The sequence below is a fragment of the Somniosus microcephalus genome, chromosome 10, assembly GCF_052327205.1.
Source record: "Somniosus microcephalus isolate GS21.2 chromosome 10, FLI_Smic_1.0, whole genome shotgun sequence".
In the NCBI taxonomy this organism is placed as follows: Eukaryota; Metazoa; Chordata; class Chondrichthyes; order Squaliformes; family Somniosidae; genus Somniosus; species Somniosus microcephalus.
The window spans coordinates 205,675,542-205,701,017 of NC_140996.1; the positions used below are offsets into that span (position 1 = coordinate 205,675,542).

General features: G+C 47.0%; 2 protein-coding genes across 3 annotated transcripts in view; one reads left to right on the plus strand and one right to left on the minus strand.

Annotated features, from left to right (window-relative positions):
• unc50 (unc-50 homolog (C. elegans)) overlaps positions 1-10,531 on the minus strand; it is a 30,988-nt gene extending 20,457 nt beyond the window's left edge. Inside the window, exons 1-2 of one of the 2 annotated variants that reach the window (XM_085999512.1) lie at positions 10,387-10,528; positions 9,057-9,237 (exon numbers count right to left, since the gene is read on the minus strand). The gene's annotated coding sequence lies outside the window, so the exon portion shown is untranslated. Of the gene's footprint in view, positions 1-9,056; positions 9,238-10,386 lie in introns of both variants that reach the window. The other variant, XM_085999511.1, reaches the window with a different exon arrangement.
• A 135-nt stretch (positions 10,532-10,666) lies between these two features.
• coa5 (cytochrome C oxidase assembly factor 5) lies at positions 10,667-18,263 on the plus strand. The gene is made up of 3 exons (XM_085999513.1): positions 10,667-10,961; positions 15,246-15,329; positions 18,014-18,263. Exons 1-3 carry the CDS (start codon positions 10,746-10,748, stop codon positions 18,053-18,055), a joined length of 342 nt encoding a protein of 113 aa, XP_085855639.1. The 5' UTR covers positions 10,667-10,745; the 3' UTR covers positions 18,056-18,263.
• The last annotated feature ends 7,213 nt before the right edge of the window (positions 18,264-25,476 follow it).

Below are 25,476 nucleotides of genomic sequence, written 5' to 3' on the forward strand. Positions count from 1 at the left end.
AAATAGCAGGGGGTTGGGAACCTGAGCAGGGAGACAGATGAAAGGGAAACAAGGATAAAAGCAAAAGATAGGAAGGAGAAAAATAAAAAGTGGCAGTCAGAGAAATCAACGGTTTAAATCAAACATGGCCACAGTAAATAATAATTCTAATAGGTCTAAGAGCGTTAAAAAAACAAGCCTGAAGGCCTTGTGTCTTAATGCGAGGAGCATTCGTAATAAGGTGGATGAATTAGCTGCGCAAATAGAGGTAAACCAATATGATTTGATTCGGATTACGGAAACATGGCTCCAGGGTGGCCAAGGCTGGGAACTCAACATCCAGGGGTATTAAATATTCAGGAAAGATAGGCAAAAAGGAAAGTGAGGTTGGGTAGCATTGCTGGTTAAAGAAGGGATTAACACAATTGTAAGGAAGGATATTAGCTCTGATGATGTGGAATCTGTATGGGTAGAACTGAGAAATACCAAGGGGCAGAAAACGTTAGTGGGAGTGGTACATAGACCTCCAAACAGTAATGCGGAGGTTGGGGATGGCATTAAAAGGGAAATTAGAGAAGCATGCAATAAGGGCACAGCAGTCATTATGGGTGACTTTAATCTACATATAGATTGGGCTAACCAAATTAGTAACAATACTGTGGAAGCATTACTCCTGGAGTGTGTACGGGATGGTTTCCTGGACCATTATGTCGAGGAACCAACCAGAGATCAGGCCATCTTAGACTGGGTATTATGTAACGAGAAAGGATTAATTAGCAATCTTGTTGTACGAGGCCCCTTGGGTCGGAGCGATCATAATATGATCGAATTCTTCATTAAGATGGAGAATGAAGTTGTTGACTCAGAGACTAGGGTCCTGAATTTAAATAAAGGAAACTACGATGGTCTGAGGCGCGAGTTGGGTAGGATTGATTGGGGAATGGCACTCAAAGGGTTGACGGTGGATAGGCAATGGCAAACATTCAAAGACCGCATGGATGAACTACAGAATTTGTTCATCCTAGTTTGGCATAAAAAAACAAAAAAGGTGATTCAACCATGGCTAACAAGGGAAATTAGGGATAGCATAAGATCCAAGGAGAGGACATATAAATTGGCCAGAAAAAGCAGTAAACCTGAGGATTGGGAGCAGTTTAGGATTCAACAAAGGAGGACAAAGGGATTAATTAAGAAGGGGAAAATGTAATATGAGAGTAAGCTTGCAGGGAACATAAAAACTGACTGTAAAAGCTTTTATAGATATTGTGAAGAGAAAAAGATTGGTGAAGTCAAGCGTGGGTCCCTTGCAGTCAGAATCAGGGGAATTTATAATGGGGAACAAAGAAATGGCCGACCAATTAAATACATATTTTGGTTCTGTCTTCACAAAGGAGGACACAAATAACCTCCCAGAGATGTCAGGGAACATAGGGTCTGATGAAAGGAAGGAACTGAAATAAATTAGTATTTGTAGGGAAATGGCGTTTGGGAAATTGAGGGGATTGAAGGAGGATAAATCCCCAGGGCCTGATAATCTAGGGTACTTAAGGAAGTGGCCCAAGAAATAGTAGATGCATTGCTGGTCATCTTCCAACATTCAAAGGAATCTGGAACAGTACCCATGGATTGGAGAAATGTGAGAAGTCACACAACACCAGGTTATAGTCCAACAGCTTTATTTGAAATCACAAGCTTTCGGAGCGTTGCTCCTTCGTCAGGTGAAGTGAAGAGATCCATATAGGCACAGCATATATCGTCAGAGAACACTGCCAGATGATTACAGGTAATCTTTCTAACTGCCCTTTATCACACCTCGGCAGACAGATAATCACAGCAATCAGCGGTGTGAATGGTGTCCAAACAGGTCAGTCAGGAAAACATTACATCAAAGAACAATGAGGTGGGGTCACAAGGGGTCAAATGTTACAGATGCTGGGGTCTGTATGAAAAACAAAAAACAATAAAAAGAAAAACAAATGTTTTGCTGGAAATCACAGCAGGTCCGGCCGCATCTGTGTAGAGAGAACAAGCCAACGACGACTCGAGTCTGGATGACTCTACGTCAGGTGGGGTTACATGTAGCATGACATGAACCCAAGATCCTGGTTGAGGCCGTCCTCATGAGTGCGGAACTTGGCTATCAGTTTCTGCTCGACGATTTTGCGTTGTCGTGTGTCTCGAAGGCCGCCTTGGAGAATGCTTACCCGAAGATCAGAGGCTGAATGTCCTTGACTGCTGAAGTGTTCCCCGACTGGGAACACGATGGACACCTACAGACGCTGAAAGATGCCCTCGTAAGAACGGGATATGACGCTCGACTCATCAATCGACAGTTCCGACGGGCCACAGCGAAAAATCGCATAGACCTCCTCAGAAGACGAACACGGGACACAACCAACAGAGTACCCTTCATCGTCCAATACTTCCCCGGAGCGGAGAAACGACGCCATGTTCTTCGCAGCCTTCAACATGTCATCGATGACGACGAACACCTCGCTAAGGCCATCCCCACGCCTCCACTACTCGCCTTCAAACAGCCGCCTAACCTCAAACAGACCATCGTTCGCAGCAAATTACCCAGCCTTCAGGAGAACAGCGACCACGACACCACACAACCCTGCCACGGCAACCTCTGCAAGACATGCCAGATCATCAACACAGATACCATCATCACAGGTGAGGACACCACCCACCAGGTACATACTCATGTGACTCGGCCAACATTGTCTACCTCATACGTTGCAGGAAAGGATGCCCCGGAGAATGGTACATCGGCGAGACCATGCAGACACTGCGACAACGGATGAACGGACACCGCGCAACAATCGCCAAGCAGGAGTGTGCCCTCCCAGTCGGGGAACACTTCAGCAGTCAAGGACATTCAGCCTCCGATCTTCGGGTAAGCATTCTCCAAGACGACCTTCGAGACACACGACAACGTAAAATCGTCGAGCAGAAACCGATAGCCAAGTTCCGCACTCATGAGGACAGCCTCAACCGGGATCTTGGGTTCATGTCATGCTACATGTAACCCCACCTGACGTAGAGCCATCCAGACTCGAGTCGTCGTTGGCTTGTTCGCTCTACAGAGATGCGGCCGGACCTGCTGTGATTGCCAGCAAAAAAAAATTTTTTTTATTGTTTTTCATACAGACCCCAGCATCTGTAATATTTGACCCCTTGTGACCCCACCTTATTGTTCTTTGATGTAATGTTTTCCTGACTGACCTGTTTGGATACCATTCACACCGTCGATTGCTGTGATTATCTCTCTGCCGAGGTGTGATAAAGGGCAGTTAGAAAGATTACCTGTAATCATCTGGCAATGTTCTCTGACTATATATGCTGTGCCTATATGCATCTCTTCACTTCACCTGACGAAGGAGCAACGCTCCGAAAGCTTGTGATTTCAAATAAAGCTGTTGGACTATAACCTGGTATTGTGTGACTTCTCATATGTCCACCCCAGTCCAACACCGGCATCTCCACATCATGACTACTATCGACACCACAAACTGCCGGCTCAAAGTAGAGAGGATCTCCAAGAAGATCGCGCATATCGACACAGACATCAAGTTTCTACAGAGATGCAAGAAAGCAGACAAGATCCCGAAAGGACTACAGATCACGAACCCACTCAAGTCGACCTACAACACAGACTACGCTGACTCTGCAGTCATACCTCTCGCACACTCAACCATCTCGTACACCAGCTCTACAGCAGACGCCGCAACCTCGAAACCAAGATAGAGTCCATGTTCTCAGCCTGTGCTCAGGACACAGACCAGCTACGAGACACCGCCAAACAGACGAGGCAACGGAACTATGCTGCCTACATGCACACCAAGAACAGGAAGCTTGAGAAACTCGGCATCACCACTAGCAGCAACCAAGGCTCCCCCGGTACCACGGTTGAAACCACAGGGAAGTCCATCGTCAACTTGTCCGACCACACCCTTCGACCAGATGAAATCGAAGTTCTCAGCCGAGGGCTCAATTTCTGCCCCACCACCAAAATGGACCCCATCGGTCTCGCGGCAGACACAGAGGAATTCATCAGGAGAATGAGGCTCCGGGAATTCTTCCACAAATCCCAAGATGTCAGCAGTGAACCCAATGAGACAATCAATGATCCGGAACAGCAGAGGGATCCGCAGTGCAGCAACCGAAGAGTCAAACTGGACCCCTCCGAAGGGTCAAGCTCAGGGCAGTGACATGTATGCTCAAACTGTCAGGAGAGGCATCAACGCCAGATTCATCAGCCGCACTCAAGACAGTCCAGAATGTCACCCGAGCACAACGCAACGCCATCCACGCTCTCAAAACCAACCGCAACATCGTCATCAAACCAGCAGACAAAGGAGGAGCCATCGTCATACAGAACAGAATGGACTATTGCAAAGAAGCATACCGACAACTGGACAACCAGGAACACTACAGTTACCCGCAGACCCGACCAAAGAACACACCCGTCAACTCAACAGACTGATCAAGACCTTCAATCCAGACCTTCAAAGCATCCTACGCGCTCTCATCCCACGTACTCTCCGCGTGGGAGACTTCTACTGCCTCCCAAAGATACACAAAGCCAACACACCTGGACGTCCTATCGTATCAGGCAACGGAACCCTGTGAGAACCTCTCTGGATACGTCGAGGGCATCCTGAAACCCATCGTACAGGGAACCCCCAGCTTCTGTCGCGACACTACAGACTTCTTACAGAAACTCAGCACCCACGGACCAGTTGAACCAGGAACACTCCTCGCCACGATGGACATCTCGGCACTCTACACCAGTATCCCCCACGATGACGGCATCGCTGCGACAGCCTCAGTACTCAACACCAACAACAGCCAATCTCCAGACACCATCCTACAACTCATCCGCTTCATCCTTGACCACAATGTCTTCACCTTCGACAACCAGTTCTTTACCCAAACACACGGAACAGCCATGGGGACCAAATTCGCACCCCAATAGGCCAACATCTTCATGCACAAGTTCGAGCAAGACTTCTTCGCTGCACAGGACCTCCAACCAACGCTATACACCAGATACATCGACGACATCTTCTTCCTATGGACCCACGGCAAAGAATCGCTGAAAAGACTACACAATAACATCAACAAGTTCCATCCCACCATCAAACTCACCATGGACTACTCCTCAGAATCGGTTTCATTCTTGGACACACGAATCTCCATCAAAGACGGACACCTCAGCACTTCACTACCGCAAGCCCACGGTCAACCTCACGATGCTCCACTTCTCCAGCTTCCACCCTAACCATGTTGAAGAAGCCATCCCCTATGGACAAGCCCTGCAAATACACAGGATCTGCTCAGACGAGGAGGAACGCGATGGACACCTACAGACGCTGGAAGACGCCCTCGTAAGAACGGGATATGACGCTCGACTCGTCGATCGACAGCTCCGACGGGCCACAGCGAAAAATCGCATAGACCTCCTCAGAAGACAAACACGGGACACAACCAACAGAGTACCCTTCGTCGTCCAGTACTTCCCCGGAGCGGAGAAACTACGCCATGTTCTTCGCAGCCTTCAACATGTCATCGATGACAACGAACACCTCGCTAAGGCTATCCCCACGCCTCCACTACTTGCCTTCAAACAGCCGCCTAACCTCAAACAGACCATCGTTCGCAGCGAATTACCCAGCCTTCAGGAGAACAGCGACCACGACACCACACAACCCTGCCACGGCAACCTCTGCAAGACATGCCAGATCAACACAGATACCATCATCACACGTGAGGACACCACCCACCAGGTACATGGTACATACTCATGTGACTCGGCCAACGTTCTCTACCTCATACGTTGCAGGAAAGGATGCCCCGGAGCATGGTACATCAGCGAGACCATGCAGACACTGCGACAACAGATGAACGGACACCGCGCAACAATCGCCAGGCAGGAGTGTTCCCTCCCAGTCGGGGAACACTTCAGCAGTCAAGGACATTCAGCCTCCGATCTTCGGGTAAGCATTCTCCAAGGCGGCCTTCGAGACACACGACAACGCAAAATCATCGAGCAGAAACTGATAGCCAAGTTCCACACTCATGAGGACGGCCTCAACCGGGATCTTGGGTTCATGTCACGCTACATGTAACCCCACCTGACGCAGAGCCATCCAGACTCGAGTCGTCGTTGGCTTGTTCTCTCTACACAGATGCGGCTGGACCTGCTGCGATTTCCAGCAAAAAAAAAAAAATTCTTTATTTTTTTTGATTTGTTTTTTGTTTTTCATACAGACCCCAGCATCTGTAACATTTGACCCCTTGTGACCCAACCTCATTGTTCTTTGATGTAATGTTTTCCTGACTGACCTGTTTGGACGCCATTCACACCGTTGATTGCTGTGATTATCTCTCTGCCGAGGTGTGATAAAGGGCAGTTAGAAAGATTACCTGTAATCATCTGGCAGTGTTCTCTGACTATATATGCTGTGCCTATATGCATCTCTTCACTTCACCTGATGAAGCAGCAACGCTCAGAAAGCTTGTGATTTCAAATAAAGCTGTTGGACTATAACCTGGTGTTGTGTGACTTCCCACATTTGTCCACCCTAGTCCAACACCGGCATCTCCACATCATGGATTGGAGGGTAGCTAATGTTACCCTACTATTCAAAAAAGGTGGTAGAGAGACAGCGAGGAATTACAGACCGGTAAGCCTGACATCGGTAGTGGGGAAAATGCAAGAGTCCATTATTATAAAAGATGTAATAGCAGAGCACTTGGAAAACAGTGACAGGATCGGACAAAGTCAACATGGATTTACAAAAGGTAAATTGTGCTCGACTAATCTACTGGAATTTTTTGAGGATGTAACTGGTAAAATAGATAAGGGAGAACCAGTGGATGTGGTGTATTTGGACTTTCAGAAGGCTTTTGATAAGGTCCCGCATAAGAGATTAGCGTGTAAAGTTAAGGCACATGGGATTGGGGGCTAGGTATTGACTTGGATAGAGAACTGGTTGGCAGACAGAAAGCAAAGATTTGGAATAAACGGGTCTTTTTCCGAGTGGCAGGCAGTGACTAGTGGGGTACCGCAGGGATCGGTCCTTGGACCCCAGCTATTCACAATATATATTAATGATCTAGACAAGGGAACTAGATGTAATATCTCCAAATTTGCAGACGACACAAAGCTGGGTGGGCATGTGTGCCATGAGGAGGATGCCGAGAAACTCCAGGGTGATTTGGACAGGTTGGGTGATTGGGCAAAAGCATGGCAGATGCAATATAACGTGGATAAATGTGAGGTTATCCACTTTGGTGGCAAAACCAGGAAGGCAGATTATCTGAATGGCAATAGATTGGGAGGAGAAGTGCAACGAGACCTGGGTGTCCTTGTGCACCAGCCGCTGAAGGTAAGCATGCAGCTGCAGCAGGCGGTTAAGAAGGCAAATGGTATGTTGGCCTTCGTAGCGAGAGGGTTTGAGTACAGGAACAAGGATGTCTTGCTGCAGTTGTACAGGGCCTTGGTGAGACCACATCTGGAGTATTGTGTGCAGTTTTGGTCGCCTTATCTGAAGAAGGATGTTCTTGCCATGGAAGGAGTGCAGCGAAGATTCACCAGGCGGATACCTGGGATGGCAGGAATAACGTATGAGGAGAGATTGGGTCGATTGGGCTTATACTTGCTGGAGTTTAGAAGAATGAGAGGTGATCTCATTGAAACTTATAAAATTCTAACAGGACTAGACAGACTAGATGCAGGAAGGATGTTCCCGATGGTCGGGGAGTCCAGAACCAGTGGTCACAGTCTAAGGATAGGGGTAAGCCATTTAGGACAGAAATGAGGAGGAATTTCTTCACCCAGAGAGTGGTGAACCTGTGGAATTCTCTACCACAGAAGGCAGTAGGAGCCAATTCATTAAATATATTCAAGAAGGAGCTGGATATATTTCTTAAGGCTAAAGGGATCCAGGGGTATGGGGAGAAAGCAGGGACCGGGTACTGAAATTGGATGATCAGCCATAATCGCACTGAATGGCGGAGCAGGCTCGAAGGGCCGAATGGCCTACTCCTGTTCCTATCTTCTATGTTTCTATGAGTACGAAGTTATCAGTCTTGCTCAAAGAGACCACACTAGCGTGGGAGAAAATTAATAATTCATAACTTAGGGTTAATGTACATTGGCGGGGAAGAGCAAAACCTGCATTATACCGGTCCTAGAAATGCTTGGCAAAGGAATACTTAAATCACAGCTACACAGCGTGCAAGAGGGAAAACAATGACCGAAAATTGCATAGTGCAATCCACAGGCATGAGACAGCAATTAGCAGAGCTACAAGAGGTTGTTCTGCAGAGCCAAATACAATTGCTTTCTTCCTCCTCACATATTTACGTTGGCTCTATTTCTCTCTCCACGGATGTTGCCTGGTCTGCTGAGTTTTTCCAGCATTTTCTGTTATTTCGGTATATTTACTTGTTGGATTCAAAAAATACATTGATCATAAAAATTGTTGTCACACCATAAAACAGTTCTGACAATGGGTTAAACCCAAAACATTCAGCTATTTATCTGGTTTCAGATGCTGATTTTCAGTATTTTCTGTTTTTATTTAACATTTCCAGTATTCTCAGTGTTTCTACAATATGACTTCTGAATAGAGTTTGCACTAGTTTAAAAGTGAAATGTTAATTCGATGTCAATACTGCTTTGAACTGGTTGCCAAGCGATAAGAGTGGCTCAGTGCGAAGTGCATCCTCACATCAAAACATCTGAGATCGAGAACTCATCTAAGTGTGTAACTGGCCGGGGTGAAGAAATCAAACCCGTGTCCCACCACTCTGGTGTGACAACTAAGTGACCACACCACCACGTTTCTAGTGAACATTTTTAAACCTTCAATCAAGACTATTACCCATTCATTGATACAGAATTGTGCAGTCTCTTTATTTACTCGATCTAAACCCTTCATTATTTTAAACAACTCTATATTAAATCTCCTCTTAGCCTTCTCTGCTCCAAGGAGAACAACCCCAGCTTCTCCAGTCAATCCACGTAACTGGGTCAGCTGTGGTTCAGTTGGTAGCACCCTCACCTGAGTCAGAAAGTTGTGGGTTCAAGTCCCACTCCAGAGACTTGAGCAAAAAATTTTAGCCTGACACTCCAGTGTAGTACTGAGGGAGCTCTGCACTGTTGGAGGTGCCGTCTTTCAGATGAGACATTAAACCGAGGCACCGTCTGCCATCTCAGGTGGATGGAAAAGATCCCCAATGGCACTATTTCGAAGAAGAGCAGGAGAGTTATTCTCGACGTCCTGGCCAATATTAATCACTCAATCAACATCACTAAAAAAAGATTATCTGGTCATTATCACATTGCTGTTTGTGGGAGCTTGCTGTGCACAAATTGGCTGCCATGTTTCCCACATTACAACAGCGACTACACTTCAAAATGCACTTCATTGGCTGTAAAGTGCTTTGGGATGTCTGGTGGTCGTGAAAGCCGCTACATAAATGCAAGTCTTTCTTTTATCGCTGGAAACATTGCAGCAAATCTCTTCGATACCCTCTCCAAACCCAACTGCCCTAATGTTGTCAAATTTTGTTTGATAACACTCCTGTGATTTCTGCCAACATCCCCAGCATCGAAGCTTTGACCACGCTCGACCAGCTCCGATGGACGGGTCACATCGTCCACATGCCCAATACGAGACTCCCAAAACAAGCACTCTACTCGGAGCTCCGGCACGGCAAGTGAGCCCCAGGTGGGCAGAGGAAACGCTTCAAGGACACCCTCAAAGCCTCCTTGAAAAAGTGTAACATCCCCACCGACACCTGGGAATCCCTGGCCCAAGACAGCACAAAGTGGAGGAGAAGCATCCGGGAAGGCGCCGAATACCTCGAGTCTCTTCACCGGGAGCAAGCGGAAGCCAAGCGCAAACAGCGCAAGGTGCGCACATCAACCCAAGCACCCCACCCACCCACCCCTTCAACCACCGTCTGCCCCACCTGTGACAGAGACTGTAGGTCCCACATTGGACTCATCAGTCACCTGCGCCTGCGAACTCATTTTTAGTGTGGAAGCAGGTCATCCTCAGTTCCGAGGGACTGCCCAAGAAGAGATTTCTGAAGCGCCTTGAGACGTTTACTACGTTAAAGGCCTTGTACATGTTGTTGTTGCTGTTCCTGAACTATCCAACACACTATTGTGCAACCATGGGGGACAGCTAGAGTCACATATCTCCAGTGCCCTTAAAGTGCAGCTCATCCCCGCACCGCCTGTGTAAGGAACCCTGCTGACCGACCGCAGTCTATCCCTCTGCTCAGAGGAGGCCCAGTGCCTTCCTCCTGCCCGAGGAGCTGGGTGCGATGACGGAAAGTGCTTCAACCTCCCCGTATTTCATGACTTCGCTATTACCATCTTACCTCCAGGGCGGACGGATGAACGATCGACCACAACCTCACCTCACCACCCCTCTTGGTTTGACTTTCCCCCTTCACCAGAAAATAAAAACCTGACACGCAGCAACCAGCAACGCTGACGTCACCACCCCCTCCCTTCTCTTCTCTTCCCTTCCCCTCCCTTTTGCGCGCATGCGTGGCCTTGGGTGCAACGCATCCTGGGAGTTGTAGTCCTTCGGCCCCGCAGTGCGAGGGAAGCGGATTTAAAAAAAAAAAAAAAAAACTACTAGTCCCACAGTGCACCGCGGGGGTTGAGGCAGCCGCGGTCCCAGCACTCGGTACACGGGACAGGTCGGCCGCCTGATCGTCTCTGGAGGCGGTGAATGGGCGGACGGGCGCTTGCTCTGCAATATTGGGGCCGGCGGGGTTGGCCAGCCAGGGGTGCGCGTGCGCGTGCGCGGTCTGTCCCTTTGCGTTCACTTCCCGGACGCGCAGTGATGCCGAAATATTATGAAGACAAGGAGGAGGACAGCCGGGCCTGCTCCGGGGTGAGGGAAGACCTGAAGACCTGCTTGCTGCAACTCGACTGCGTGCTCAAGGTGTGAAATGACATAAGAACGGGTTTTTTCGGGGGGGAATTACTCATGAAGAGGGGGCGATGTGATTTTTTTATTTTTAAAACCTACCCACTTTGACCGAGCTTTTGGTCATCTGCCCTAATTTCCTCTTACCTCTTTTTATTTGAACCCCCAAAAAAACCCAATTCGACTGTAAATAAACAAAAGTTCAACTAAATCTTAAATCAAATTACCTAATTTCCTCTTAACGTGGCTCGGTGTCAAATTTTGTTTGATAATCGCTCCTGTGAAGCGCCTCGGACGTTTTACTACTTTAAAGCGCTATATAAATGCAGAAAGAAAGACTTGCATTTCTATAGCGCCTTTCACGACCACCGGATGTCCCAAAGCACGTTGGACAGCCAATGAAGTACTTTTTGATGTGTAGTCACTGTTGTAATGTAGGAAACCCAGCAGCTGATTTGTGCACAGCAAACTCCCACAAAAGGCAATGTGATAATGACCAGATAATCTGTTTTGGTGATGTTGGTTGAGGGATAAACATTGACCAGGACACCGGGGATAACTCCCCTGCTCTTCTTCAAAATAGTGCCACGGGATCTTTTACATCCACCTGAGAGCAGACGGGGCCTCGGTTTAACGTCTCATCCGAAAGATGGCACCTCCGACAGTGCAGCACTCCCTCAGCACTGCACTGGTCTTGAATCCACAACCTTCTGACTCAGGCGAGAGTGCTACCCACTGAGCCACAGCTGACACCGTGACACTGTTGTGATCTGGGATGGACTGCCTGAAAGGATGGTGGAAACAGATTCAATTGTAACCTTCAAATGGAATTGGATATATCCTTGAAAAGGAAAACACTTGCAGGGTTATGGGGCAAGAGCAGGGGGGTGGGACTAATTAGATAGCTCCTTCAAAGAGCTGGCCCAGGCATGGTGGGCCGAAGGGGCTCGTTCTGTGTTGTATTTTTCTGAGAATGGCAGACCTCCCTGACCATGGGAGATCCACCAATATATTTTAAAGTATAGCAAATATCTGTCACTAAGTGTAAGGCTGTTCAGCTGAAATTCATAATGCATTGGTGATTCCCTTTCTTGATTTATATCATATAAGAACCAATTGATCAAATTATTCTAATGTGATTTACTGCTAATCATCTACTTGGTATTTTCAAAATACCACCACACACACACACACACACTATGATCAATCGCCTTTTAAAAAATATGTAGTCATGACTGCTATTTCATGTAAAATGCAGTGTATAGGTTATGTCATTATGTTGTGATCATTTTGAGTTTTTAAAAAATGAGTTGATTCTTAGATTTAGAGGGGATTAAATATGTTATGTTTGTAAAGGTTGGATTTTGCATTACATAATAGACGCAATTTTGTGACAAGGCTCTGGCACAGTCTCATTAGTGATAAGCATGGTAGTGGAGACAGAGTTGCTGCATTTTATGACCCACATTTGCTACTAGCATATAAATGTGCAAAACATGGAAAAGCTGAACAGCTTCAAAAAAGCTGATGCAACCCCAAAAAAGCTGAACCAAAAATGCACAGCCCCGAATAAAAGCTTATGGTCAGTGCCACTGCCTCAAGGTGACTGAATAAGTTAAATTCCTTTTCATTTCACTTTCTGCAATTTAATTTGTCTTTTGCTTTTTGTGAAAACTCAAATCTAATGGCCTAGCATACAACATACGAAAAGAAATAGTTACAATGGGAACCTGAACTTGTCATGACCACTTAATATATAGTTATATCTGCTGTAAATTTCTTTGATTCTATTATACCCAATATTCCATCAGTTGTATCGTAGGGAAATAAAGTACATCGAGTGTAATTTTGCATTGGTTGATTTAGAAACTTTTGAAATGGGCGGTGAGTGCTCATGGTGCAAAATTTATGGGGGGGGGTGTGGTATGCCACCTAGGAAATTTAGATTTTAACCTTTTGGTGCATTTCGAAGTACACTGATTCAGCATTTGAAGCCAAAAATAATTTATTCAGGAATGGTCTTACTGGTTGATTTTCTGTGACATTGCACATAGGAAATCAACACCGATTGCAAATTTTAGGTCAAGTGGGTCTAGGTGGGGAGAAGAAAGGAACTAATAGGGAGAGGGAGGAAGAAAGTAGGAAGGGGAAAGAAGGATGGAGGGGGGAAAAGAGGGATGGAGGGGGGGAAAGAGTATACTTCTGATAGATTTTTTGAAAATGTCATACACTTTCCCTTTCCAGTACACTTTATTGATTCTCTTATTCTATGTATTGATTGGTAACCTTTGAAATTAGTCTCACTGACTCTTGGCAGTGCACCATTATTGGGTTTGAAAACTTGCTGTAGCCTTTCCCATTTCTTGCTGCTGTTGGCCTCTTTTGCTGACTCTATCAAAGCAGCATCTAATTATACTGGAGAACTCCGAGCAGACGTGGCCAGGGGGAGGGGGGAGGATGTCGAGATGTCGGAGGTACTGGGAGCAGGGTGGTGGGGGAAACCCAGGCATTGTTGTGGGACAGTGAGCTCGGAGGGCCCTGTCTGGAATGCATTGCCTGAAAGCAGATTCAATACAGTAGTAACCTTCAAAAGGATATATACTTGGAAGAGGAAAAATTTACAGGGCTATGGGGAAAGAGTGGGGTAGTGCAACTAATTGGATAGCTTTTTCAAAGAGTGGCACATGCACGATGGGCTGAATGGCCTCCTTCTGTGCTGTAAGATTCTATAAGAGGCAAATAATTCTACTTTCTGGAAGGAGTCAGCCAAAGTAGTAAAAAAAAAAAAACACTTTTAGGGGCCACTGCAAATGGAATGGGCAGGAATCAAAAAATTATTTGATGAAGTAACAGAGGGTTGATGAGAGTACTGTGGTTGATGTTGTATACATGGACTTTCAAAAGGCATTTGATAAAGTACCACATAATCTTGTTAGCAATAGGCTAAGGGACAGAAAGCAGAGAGTAGTGGTGAACAATTGTTTTTCAGACTGGAGGGAAGTATACAGTGGTGCTCCCCAGGGGTCTGTATTAGGACACTGCTCTTTTTTGATATATTAATGAACTGGACTTAGCGAACATAGACAGACTGGTGAAATGGGCAGACACATGGCTGATAAAATTTAACACACACAAGTGTGAAGTGATTCATTTTGGTAGGAAGAATGAGGGGAGGCAATATAAACTAAATGGTACAATTTTAAAGGGAGTGCAGGAACAGAAAGACTTGGGGTGTAAGTACATAAATCTTGGAAGGTGGCAGGACAGGTAGAGAAGACTGTTAAAAGGCATTTGGGATCTTTGGCTTTATAAGTAGAGGCATAGAGTACAAAAGCAAGGAGGTTATGCTAAACCTTTATAAAACACTGGTTAGGCCTCAGCTGGAGTATTGTGGCCAATTCTGGGCACCACCCTTTAGGAAGGATGTCAAGGCCATGCAGAGGAGATTTATCAGAATGAAATGGTTTTCTGTGGCAGGGTCGGTAACCAGAGGGGACAGATTTAAGGTAATTGGCAAAAGAACCAAAGGCAACATGAGGAAAAAAGCATTTGCACAGCGAGTTACAGGAAACTTTTTTTTATCCGGGACTGACGTGGTGCCGGTTCATCCAAAATTCCGGATAACCGAACGCTATAGTAAAAGATACGGAGAGCTGACAGCTCCGTATAAAGCAACAAACCCTGTTGCTTAGCAACAAGTGCAGAACAATGGCCTCAAGTTCCAAGCGTCTCTGTAGCTTAGCAACAGCTGCAGCCACACCCTTGCACAGCACCAGATGGAGGAACGCAAGTACAATATGAAGTAAAACCAACTCCTGAATTTTGCCGGTTAACCGAGATTTCCGGTTATTTCGGTGCCGGTAAATCGAAAGTTTCCTCTATGATGATCTGGAATGCACTGCCTGAAAGGGCGGTGGAAGCAGATTCAATAGTCCCTTTCCAAAGGGAATTGGATAAATACTTGAAGGAGAAAAATGTGCAGGGCTCTGGGGAAAGAGCAGGGGAGTGAGCCTAATTGGATAGCTCTTTCAAAGAGCCAGCACAGGCATGATGGGACGAATGGCCTCCTTCTGTGCTGTATGATTCTAAGAAAAAAAGCAAGTTGTCCGCTCTGAACGCAGATGGTTAGCAACTGTGCCAGCACACCTTTGTGCTGGAAGCAGTACCTTGCAGAATTATTCCCCAAATACCAGGAGCCAAGTTAACTAACTCTTATCAGTATCGATTTTCTATTGGACTATAATAGGGTCAAATCTGCTCCAATTTACCTAAATTTTAACTCGTCTGTATTTCAAGTAGGAAGGAAAGACGCTGAAACAATGCTTAAAAGAAGGACATTGCAAGGCATTACAGCTTACTTTCTTTGAATGTAAAAGATCAATGGTATGTATTTATTTTAAATAGCTAATTTTTAAAGCGTTTGTTTTATATACACAATATTTATTCTGCACTTTTGGTGCGGGGGGGGCAGTCCTATTGATAATCTGTGAACTATTTAGATTTCACAAAATTATAAAGCAAGTTTTTAAAGCAGTAGTTGGTTTTGAGTGTTTAGCAGGTCTTCCAACCCTCTTGTATCTCACGTCTGAAACTTGTGTTTTTGATTCGGTGACTGTTTCCCACTGTTGCCCGCAAAAGCAGATTGGCAACTCTGATGTTGTAACAGTCTTGGAGTTCCAATGATTTTATAAAACGCTTCAACTTCATTCTCATGGTTTTTTATTATAAGTTTACTGCATAAGGAATAAACAATGCCATGAACTACATCATAAGGTTATAGCGTGTCCCAAGAGATTTGGATATCCAAAATTTCAAGATTGAACCGTGGGAGAGTTTCTTTGTGTAAACATGTTGCTACATTTAGCACACAGGAATACTTCCCCACCCAAGTGATTTACACAGTTGTTCTGACCCAGAGAAACTTGCTGCTTTGAAATGTTTCTCTGGTGTCTTATCTGATGACTCCACTTTTTGGCCTGTAGTTTCTGCAGTGATTTCCGCCCAGATCTCAGCGAAAAAGTCGCGGAATTTTAAGCATAAATGAGTTGCGCCCATAACCATTTTATGCAGTAGTATCCGCGATTTTTGACGCTGGTTCAAAAGTCCATTCGCCTGAAGCAGGCCACGCCCGCAGGTCAGAACGGCGAGTTTCTGCCGATTGTACCCAGAGAACACTGGCACTTGTGGTCCCATGAATCCAGTATTAATCACCTGACCTGCAATGACCAACAATCAATTGAAGCCACTGACCCAAGTGTGTTTCTCCTGCTGCTGCTACAATTACTTTTAAATTAGTTTGCATTCAGTTAATTGATCTGCACTTGGTACACAAGGGCCCAGATATTCTGATCGCAGGCCTCCCGCGGGCGGAGAACTGCGATCTGGAAAAATCTGCGCCCTTGCCTGAGGGCTCCCGGGACGCGCACAATTCCGATGCTGGGCCTCACCAAACTTGAAGTGTGCAGGGCCCACGTACCCCAGGGGCTCAGGTAGTTCACAGCGTCCCTGGGATCATGTGGGTCATGGGGAGCCAATCACAGGGGGAATCTCCCTTCATACACTTGACAGGAAGACCTGTCAAATATATGAATGGAGATCACCCCCAAAACATAGTAAAATTTAAATTTTTTTTTTTTTTAAATCACATTTTTAAAATGACTTGAAATTACAATAAATTAATTATTTTAAACAAAAATTTAAATTTTTGAAAAAAATAAAGTTTTTTACCGGGCTAAAAATAAACTTACCTTTTTTTAAAAAGTATTTTTAAATGATAAATCAGTGAAAAAAAGTGTTTTTTTTACTTTTTTCAACTCTGATCCTGGTAAAAGCAGGTCTTACACCTGCTTTTACCAGGCGTAAGAATTGTAAGTGCTTTCTGCGGGCGGAGGGTCTCCAAAAAGCGGAACTATCTGCCCGCAGAGGCCCTGCTCCAGGGCAGCCGGAGGATCTGTCGAGAGCATTCTTGACAGATCGGAAATGCCGGTTTCCAGCACATGCGCTGTGCATGCCTGAAACCGGCATTTCCAATGTCCCTACGGGTGGGTGCACAGCGCGTACCCACCCGCAGGGATCGGAATATCCGGCCCAAGTTCTGTGACCAGCAGTCAATTGAAGCTACACTGGTGTGTCCTGCTCTGCTGCAGTAATTAGTTAAATGAAAACAGCAGTGAACTGCAGTCAATTGTAGCCACAGGACAGAGAAAAAGTGTCTTGCCTTGTGATCTTCAGCCTCATTCTGAAGGGATTTTTTCCCCCTTTTTTTATACATCCCCACCCAGCACTGTTTTTGCCCCATTGGCCCTGTTCTAGTTATGAATCAAATAAGTTTGCACTGATTCATAGGAGATTTTACGTTTGGGCATATGCTAATAAGTTTGCCTGAAAACTTCAGCATAACTTCACCTTGGCAAAACCAGCAGAGTATCCAGCGCATTCTGGGCGCATTTTGCCAATTGCGCCTCTAGCGGAAACTCCACACCTTTTGTGTCTAAGTTCCTGAAGAATCCTCTTTTTGCCGCCGCTGAAATTTTCCTTCATCTGTGGTTGAGAAGGTTCTTCATTTTGTACCGCCCCATAGCTTGTGCCTCATCTCTCGGTCCTTCTCGCATCAGAGACAACTCCCCCACCCCCACCATCTCCTACATATACTAGATCATCATCTGCTTTTTCTGCCATCTATGATTTGATTGCAATACTGAACAAATTTCTCTCTTTTTCTGGAGGTAACATGTCCTCTCTGACACTGATCCTCCATCACCATCTTTACTGGTCGTTCTTCCAAGTTACTTTCTGCAGGCACAATTTTTACACAACAGGCACTTGTCTGGTAACTTCTTCCTGCAATGTTGTTCAAACATTCTTTCCGTTTGAGACAGAATAACATGTACCTCCTTCAATAATTTGAAACTAATATATTTTCTAATAGAGTAACATTTTAGTGTATTTAAAAGTTATGGCAGTGCTTAAAGTACCATATGGGTCTCAGGAGAGCTGCATCAGTAAGACTGTAACAATAGTGTTTAGATACTGCATTTCATTAATACCCTATGGATTTTGTTTTAAAGCTGGATAACCGTACTCGGTTCAGAGGAAGAAAAGGATATTAGCAATCCAACTACAGTGGAGTAATGCTGCCGAATTTAAGTACATTGATGGCTTTGGGTGACTGTAACTTTTTAAATAATGTATAAATAAAATAATGCTCACACTTCATTTAGAAAATCCAGTGTTGTATTCAATGTTTGAGTGTTCTCTTATGTATGTGGAAAAATGAGTAAGGAATATTTTTAAAATATATGATTTTTATTCATGCAAGATGCCTGTTTTGATCCTTTGCCTTCTGAAATTATTTTGCAAGAAAAGATTATATGGACACAAGTGAAGAAGGAAAATGGTTCCAAGTGTTTAATGTATCTTTGACATAAATTTCAACAACTGTGTTCCTTTCCTGTATAAGACATCCCACTACTTGTATTACAGGAATAGGTGTCATTACTGAAGAGCAACGTTCACTTTGATTTATTTTTGGGTGCGTGGCCCATTCAATATACCGCGCATGTGTGGTTTTTCCCGTTTAAAAGCCAGTAAGCCAGCTGCACGGGAGCTCCAGAGTGCTGGGAAGGCCGCGCAGCTTAAAGGGAACATTGTTGAAGAGCTTTTAGAAATCAGAATATAACAATTTGGGGTCGCTTCTTTCCTTGCTTGCAAGACACAGCTAATGGATTTCATTCTGCTATTCTAACTAAATAAAAACAATTCTAGGCATGTTGGTAGAATAAGTGAATATGTATCTGTCAACATTGTGCAAATACTGTACTGCTTTAGAATTAGTTAAGACAATTAATTATACTCAACACTATTTTAACAAAGGGGAATCAAGCTGGCAAGACCAGCATTTATTGCCCATCCCTAATTGCCCTTGAGAAGGTGGTGGTGAGCTGCCTTCTTGAACCACTGCAGTGTGTGGTGAAGGTACTCCCACAGTGCTGTTAGGGAGGGAGTTCCAGGATATTGACCCAGCGATGATGAAGGATCGGCGATATATTTCTAAGTCAGGATGGTGTGTGACTTGGAGGGGAACTTGGAGGTGGTGGTGTTCCCGTGCGCCTGTTGCCCTTGTCCTTCTAGGTGGAGGAGGTCTCCGGTGATATACCTATCAATTCGTCCAATAAAAGGCGACGAGTTAGGAACGTAACTAAAGGTTTTTATTGACTAAATAACAGAGCCCACCCTCGTGGGTGATCGGGTCCAACAAGGAGGAATACCAGCCAGTCGACTACCTTTATACCTGGGCAGGTAGGTGGAGCCATGGGCGGAGTCGGAGGTGGTCAGCCCAGGTATAACAGCGCGACAAGAGGCGACCTCGTATCGTGATACAACGGTGATAACAATACAACAGTGATAACTATAGTGTAACGATAAAGTGGTTTACCACATTCACCCCTTGTTTAGATTTGAGTCCGGCGGGGTGAAGTGTACTACCAGTTCTGGTATGTCAGTCTGTCCGGAGGCCTCGTAAGCCTCTCCGATCGTCGCAGCGGCGGTGCTGCATTATCCGGTGTTAGTGCTGGTGTCTGCGTGGTCGGCGAAGGCTCGTGGGGTTCCGGCATGCCGTCTACCTGGGCTGGAATTGGGGGGGTGGTTGGGGGGGGTAAAGGTGGTGTCTCCGGAGTGCCCGAGGGTGCGAGGTCTCGTAAGGAGACAGTGTCCTCCCGCCCGTCTGGGTAAGCCACGTAGGCGTACTGGGGGTTGGCGTGCAGGAGGTTCACCCTTTCGACCAGGGGGTCTGTTTTATGGGCCCTCACGTGCTTTCGCAGCAAGACGGGCCCCGGAGAGGTCAGCCAGGTTGGTAGAGTGGTTCCAGTAGTCGACTTCCTGGGGAAAACAAACATTCGTTCATGGGGGGTGGCGTTAACGGCAGTGCAAAGTAGTGACCGGATGGAGTGCAGCGCTGTCGGGAGGACTTCCTGCCAGCGGGAGGTTGGGAGGCCCTTAGACTTTAAGGCTAAGAGGACGGCCTTCCATACCGTCGCGTTCTCTCTTTCCACCTGGCCGTTCCCTTGGGGGTTGTAGCTGGTGGTCCTACTTGCTGCAATACCTCTCGCTAGTAGGAACTGACGGAGTTCCTCGCTCATGAAAGAGGAGCCCCGGTCACTATGTATATAGTTTGGGAACCCGAACAAGGCGAAGAGGTCGTTCAGGCATTTAATGACCGTGGTACTGGTCATGTCTGGGCAGGGGAAGGCAAAGGGGAAACGGGAGTACTCATCAACAATGTTGAGGAAGTACACATTACGGTCAGAGGACGGGAGGGGCCCCTTAAAGTCGATGCTCAGGCGCTCGAAGGGGCGGGTGGCCTTGATCAGGCTTGCTCTGTCCGGCCTAAAGAAGTGCGGTTTGCACTCGGCGCAGGTCTGGCAGTTCCTGGTTATGGTCCTGACCTCCTCGATGGAGTAGGGCAGGTTGCGGGCCTTAATGAAGTGGTAAAGTCTGGTGACCCCGGGGTGGCAGAGGTCGTTGTGGAGGGTCTGAAGTCTATCACTTTGCGCGCTGGCGCATGTAATTCGTGACAGAGCATCGGGGGGTTCGTTCAGCTTACCTGGCCGGTACAAGATATCATAATCGTAGGTGGAGAGCTCGATTCTCCACCTCAAGATCTTGTCATTCTTGATTTTGCCCCTCAGCTTGTTATTAAACATAAAAGCGACCGAACGTTGGTCGGTAAGGAGGGTAAATCGTTTGCCTGCCAGGTAGTGCCTCCAGCGTCGTACCGCCTCCACAATCGCCTGGGCCTCCTTCTCGACCGACGAGTGTCGGATCTCAGGGCCCTGTAGGGTCCTTGAGAAGAAGGCCACCGGTCTCCCCTCCTGGTTAAGGGTGGCGGCTAGGGCGAAGTCGGATGCATCGCTCTCGACTTGGAAGGGGATGGACTCATCCACTGCGTGCATAGTGGCCTTGGCAATGTCTCCCTTAATGAGGGAGAAGGCTGCGCACGCTTCCTCCGTAAGGGGGAAGGATGTGGACTTCATGAGGGGTCTGGCTTTGTCCGCATAATTGGGCACCCATTGGGCATAGTAGGCGAAGAGCCCCAGGGTTCTCTTAAGTGCCTTAGGGCAGTGGGGGAGGGGTAGCTCCATGAGGGGGCGCATTCTTTCGGGGTCGGGGCCGATGAGTCCGTTCTCTACTACACAGCCAAGGATGGCAAGGCGCGAGGTGTTAAACACACATTTCTCCTTATTGTAGGTGAGGTTCAGCCGTTGGGCTGTACGGAGGAATTTCTCCAGATTCACGTCGTGGTCCTGCCGGTCGCGGCCGCAGATGGTGACGTTATCTAGGTAGGGGAATGTGGCCTGCAGTCCGTTCTGGTCAACCATCCGGTCCATCTCCCTTTGGAAGACCGAGACCCCGTTGGTGACACCGAAGGGGACCCTAAGGAAGTGGTATAGGCGCCCATTCGCCTCGAAGGCGGTGTACTGGCGGTCCTCGGGGTGGATAGGGAGTTGGTGGTAGGCCGACTTAAGGTCGATGGTCGAGAATATGCGGTATTGTGCAATCTGATTGACCATGTCAGATATGCGGGGAAGGGGGTATGCGTCCAGCTGGGTGTATCTGTTTATGGTCTGGCTGTAGTCGATGACCAGGCGATTTTTATCGCCGGTCTTAACGACCACGACCTGGGCACGCCAGGGGCTGTTGCTCCCCTCGATGATGCCCTCCTTCAGGAGACGCTGCACCTCAGAGCAAATGAAAGCTCTGTCCCCAGCGCTGTACCGCCTGCTCTTGGTAGCGACGGGTTTGCAGTCGGGGGTGAGGTTAGCGAACAGGGAAGGTGGCGGCACCTTGAGGGTGGATAGGCTGCAGGTGTTACGCGGTGGGCGGTTTAACCTTCGCTGGTTGTCGACTGTGAGTGGGGGGAGGGGTCCACCGTATGCTAGGGTTACACTTTGGAGGTGGGATTGGAAGTCCAGCCCTAGTAGGACGGCAGCGCAGAGCTGGGGGAGGACGAGGAGTTTAAAGTTTTTATACTCTGTACCCTTAACCGACAAGGTCACAGCACAGTAGCCGCTAATGTCCGTGGCGTGGGACCTCGATGCCATCGAGATTCGGTTGCGCGTTGGCAGGACAGGGAGGGAGTAGTGGCTCACCGTGTCTGGGTGGATGAAGCTCTCCGTGCTTCCGCTGTCGAACAGGCAGGTCGTGGCGTGGCCGTTTACTTTGATGTCCATCATCGACTTGGACAGGTGGTGTGGGCGGGCTTGATCCAGAGTGACGGAGGCTAGCGTGTAGGTAAGCGAGTCGTTGTCGTCTGCAGGCGAGGCGGTCGTCGGGTCCGGGGGCCCGGTGGCAGTCGGGCGTGGTGGGTAAAATGGCGTCTCCCACGAGGTAGGACAAAATGGCGGAGAAGATGGCTGCCCCCATAACTCACATGAGGCACTATTGGGGTCGGTTGCCTTGATCAAAGATGGCCGCCCCCATGACTCACGTGTGGGGATACTGGCCTCAGTTGCCGTGAAAGAAGATGGCCGCCCCCACAGTTCACATGAGGCACTGCTGGCCTCTGAAGATCCGCTCCTGCAGGCCTTAGAGAAATGGCCTTTCTTCCTGCAGGTTGTGCAGGTAGAGTTCCTGGCTGGGCAGCGCGACCTCGGGTGCTTCTCCTGGCCGCAAAAGAAGCAGCCGGCGGCCCGATCGCGGGTGCCCGATGTCGGAGCCGGTACCGGGGGTGGCGGGCCCGGTCGGGTCCGGGACGCCGACGCTGAGGTAGGTCCCGGGGGCGGCGCTGCGAAGGGTATTGCGGTAGGGGTCGGGCCCGAGTCCCAGGGTCGCGAGCAGTACCTGGAAAACGCCTCCTGGTCCTGATGGGCCACCTCCAGGGAGAGAGCGAGGGCTTCAGCTTTGTCCAGGTCGAGGTCTTTAGCTTCAAGCAGTCTTTGCCGTGAGTAGTCGGACCGTAGGCCTTTCACAAAGGCATCGCGGATATTATCTTCCGTATTTTCAACAGCCGTCACCGCTTTAAAGTCACAGTTCCTGCCGAGTGCTCTTAGCGCCCGTAAAAATTCAGCTACAGACTCTCCTGGCTGTTGCGGGCGGGATCTTAGGAGGTGCCTGGTGTACATGTAATTTACCGGGCTGCGGTACTGCTGTTTCAGTAGGTTGATAGCGGCCTCGTACGTAGTCGTGTCCTGTATGAGTGCGTATACTCTCGGGCTCGCTTGGGCGTTCAGAAGTCTTAGTTTGGATCTCTGCGGGGCGCCGGATTCTTCCAGGTAGGATTCGAAGCAGTCCAGCCAGTGTTTGAAGTTGAGGGCTGCGTTTGCTGCCTGTGGGTTTAGATCCAGGTACGGTGGTTTGAGGGCTTGCAGCCAAGCCGGCTGGTGTGGCTGTGCTTCTGGGAGGGCTTCTGGCTGGCCAGTAGTAGACATCTTTAAAATTTAGTCAATAAAATTGATATACCTATCAATTCGTCCAATAAAAGGCGACGAGTTAGGAACGTAACTAAAGGTTTTTATTGACTAAATAACAGAGCCCACCCTCGTGGGTGATCGGGTCCAACAAGGAGGAATACCAGCCAGTCGACTACCTTTATACCTGGGCAGGTAGGTGGAGCCATGGGCGGAGTCGGAGGTGGTCAGCCCAGGTATAACAGCGCGACAAGAGGCGACCTCGTATCGTGATACAACGGTGATAACAATACAACAGTGATAACTATAGTGTAACGATAAAGTGGTTTACCACATCCGGTTTGGGAGGTGCTGCCGAAGAAGCCTTGGCGAGTTGCTGCAGTGCATCTTGTAGATGGTACACACTGTAGCCACGGTGTGCCGGTGGTGGATGGGGTGCCAGTCAAGCGGGCTGCTTTGTCCTGGATGGTGTCGAGCTTCTTGAGTGTTGGAGCTGCACTCATCCAGGCAAGTGGAGCGTATTCCATCACACTCCTTACTTGTGCCTTGTAGTTGATGGAAAGGCTATGTCATTTCTCTGAGAACATTTGATAGTATTTATTATGTAAAAAAAAGCTTGCTTTTCTTTAGGTCCATTCATGTCTTGACATCCCAGAGTGCTTCACAGACAGTTAATTACATTTATAAATGCAGTCACTTGTTATGTATGCAAATACAGCAGCCAATTGGCACACAGCAAGGTCCAACAAAAACCAAATCAGATAAATAACCAGTTAATCTGTTTTTAGTACTGTTATCTGAGGGATTAATATTGGCCAGGACACGGGGAAAATACGCTTCTCTTTAAATAATGCCATGGGATCATTTATGGTCATCTGAACAGACAAACGGCCTTGGTTTAACTTTTGATCCTCAGTACTGCATTGTAGTGTTATCCTAGATTGTGTGCTGAAATAGGTCTTGAACCCACACTTCTAACTTGAGAGTGGGACCAACTGAACCAAACTGATACCTGTGGCCCAGTGTTGTCCAATAGATATTGCTGAATCACCCGAGATGTGGCTACAGTGACACCGTGTTAGCCACCTGCACTAATTTTATTAGAAAACGCCTTGCATACAATAAAAGGTAAATGTACTTCACGTGTATATTTAATTAACAAACATCTACTACCATTCAGTGTGAAACTTTGCAGTCGTTCTCGTTCACCAACATTTTAAATTGTGGCATGAATTTTCAGATACAGCACATATTAGTGAAACTTCTAGGTTTTTGCCCATCCATTTAGACTTCATCAGAGTGATTGCTGAGAATGCTGACTCGCACAACGAGACACGTCAGACCCACCCCTGCACTCCATGCAGAACGCAGTTGGATACTGCTTGCCCTTTGCCATGGAGCTGTTCATCATGGGTTGGGCTTCACTTTTTTTTTGCCTGGAGTGGTTTTTCCCGATTGGTCGAGCTGACCAGGATGACCGCTCCCTTCTCCCTACAATGTTGCTGGTGTTTCTATGGTGCTGAAGTCTGCTGTTTCCAGCCGTGTTACACATCATTTTAGACATGAGCCTTTGAGTCTTGGAATCACATGCCCAACAACTGTGTCTATTACTCTTTTTAATTTTACTAATTAAAAATGCAATACACCACATCCAGATTGCCAATTAGCCACATGTGACTAGTGGCTAACATATTGGACAACACTGCTGTAGTCTATCAGCACCAAAATTACAATGTTTCCACAATTTCTTTGGCTGTATTTAGCCTTCGATGGAATCCAGAAAAAAATACACAGGAATATTTTAAACAAAAATAACTTTCAAAAATGTTTATGTAAGGAGTGTGTGAACATAGAGAAAATGAAACAAGTGCTATCTGTATAAACTGATCATATATCTTGTAAGAGATGTTGCAGCAATATACAGTTCTTCTTGACCAGCTTAGTGCCACATTTAGCAGAAGCCTTATGCATTCCTATGATTCTTGGGACGTTTTCCTACGTTAAAGGTGCTATATAAATACAAGTTGTTTTGATATGGGACAATAAACAACTTCGAATGTTATAATCTTAAAGGTGAAATCTGAATTCAAGATAAAATAATTTAAGGCTTTAATTTTGAACTCTTT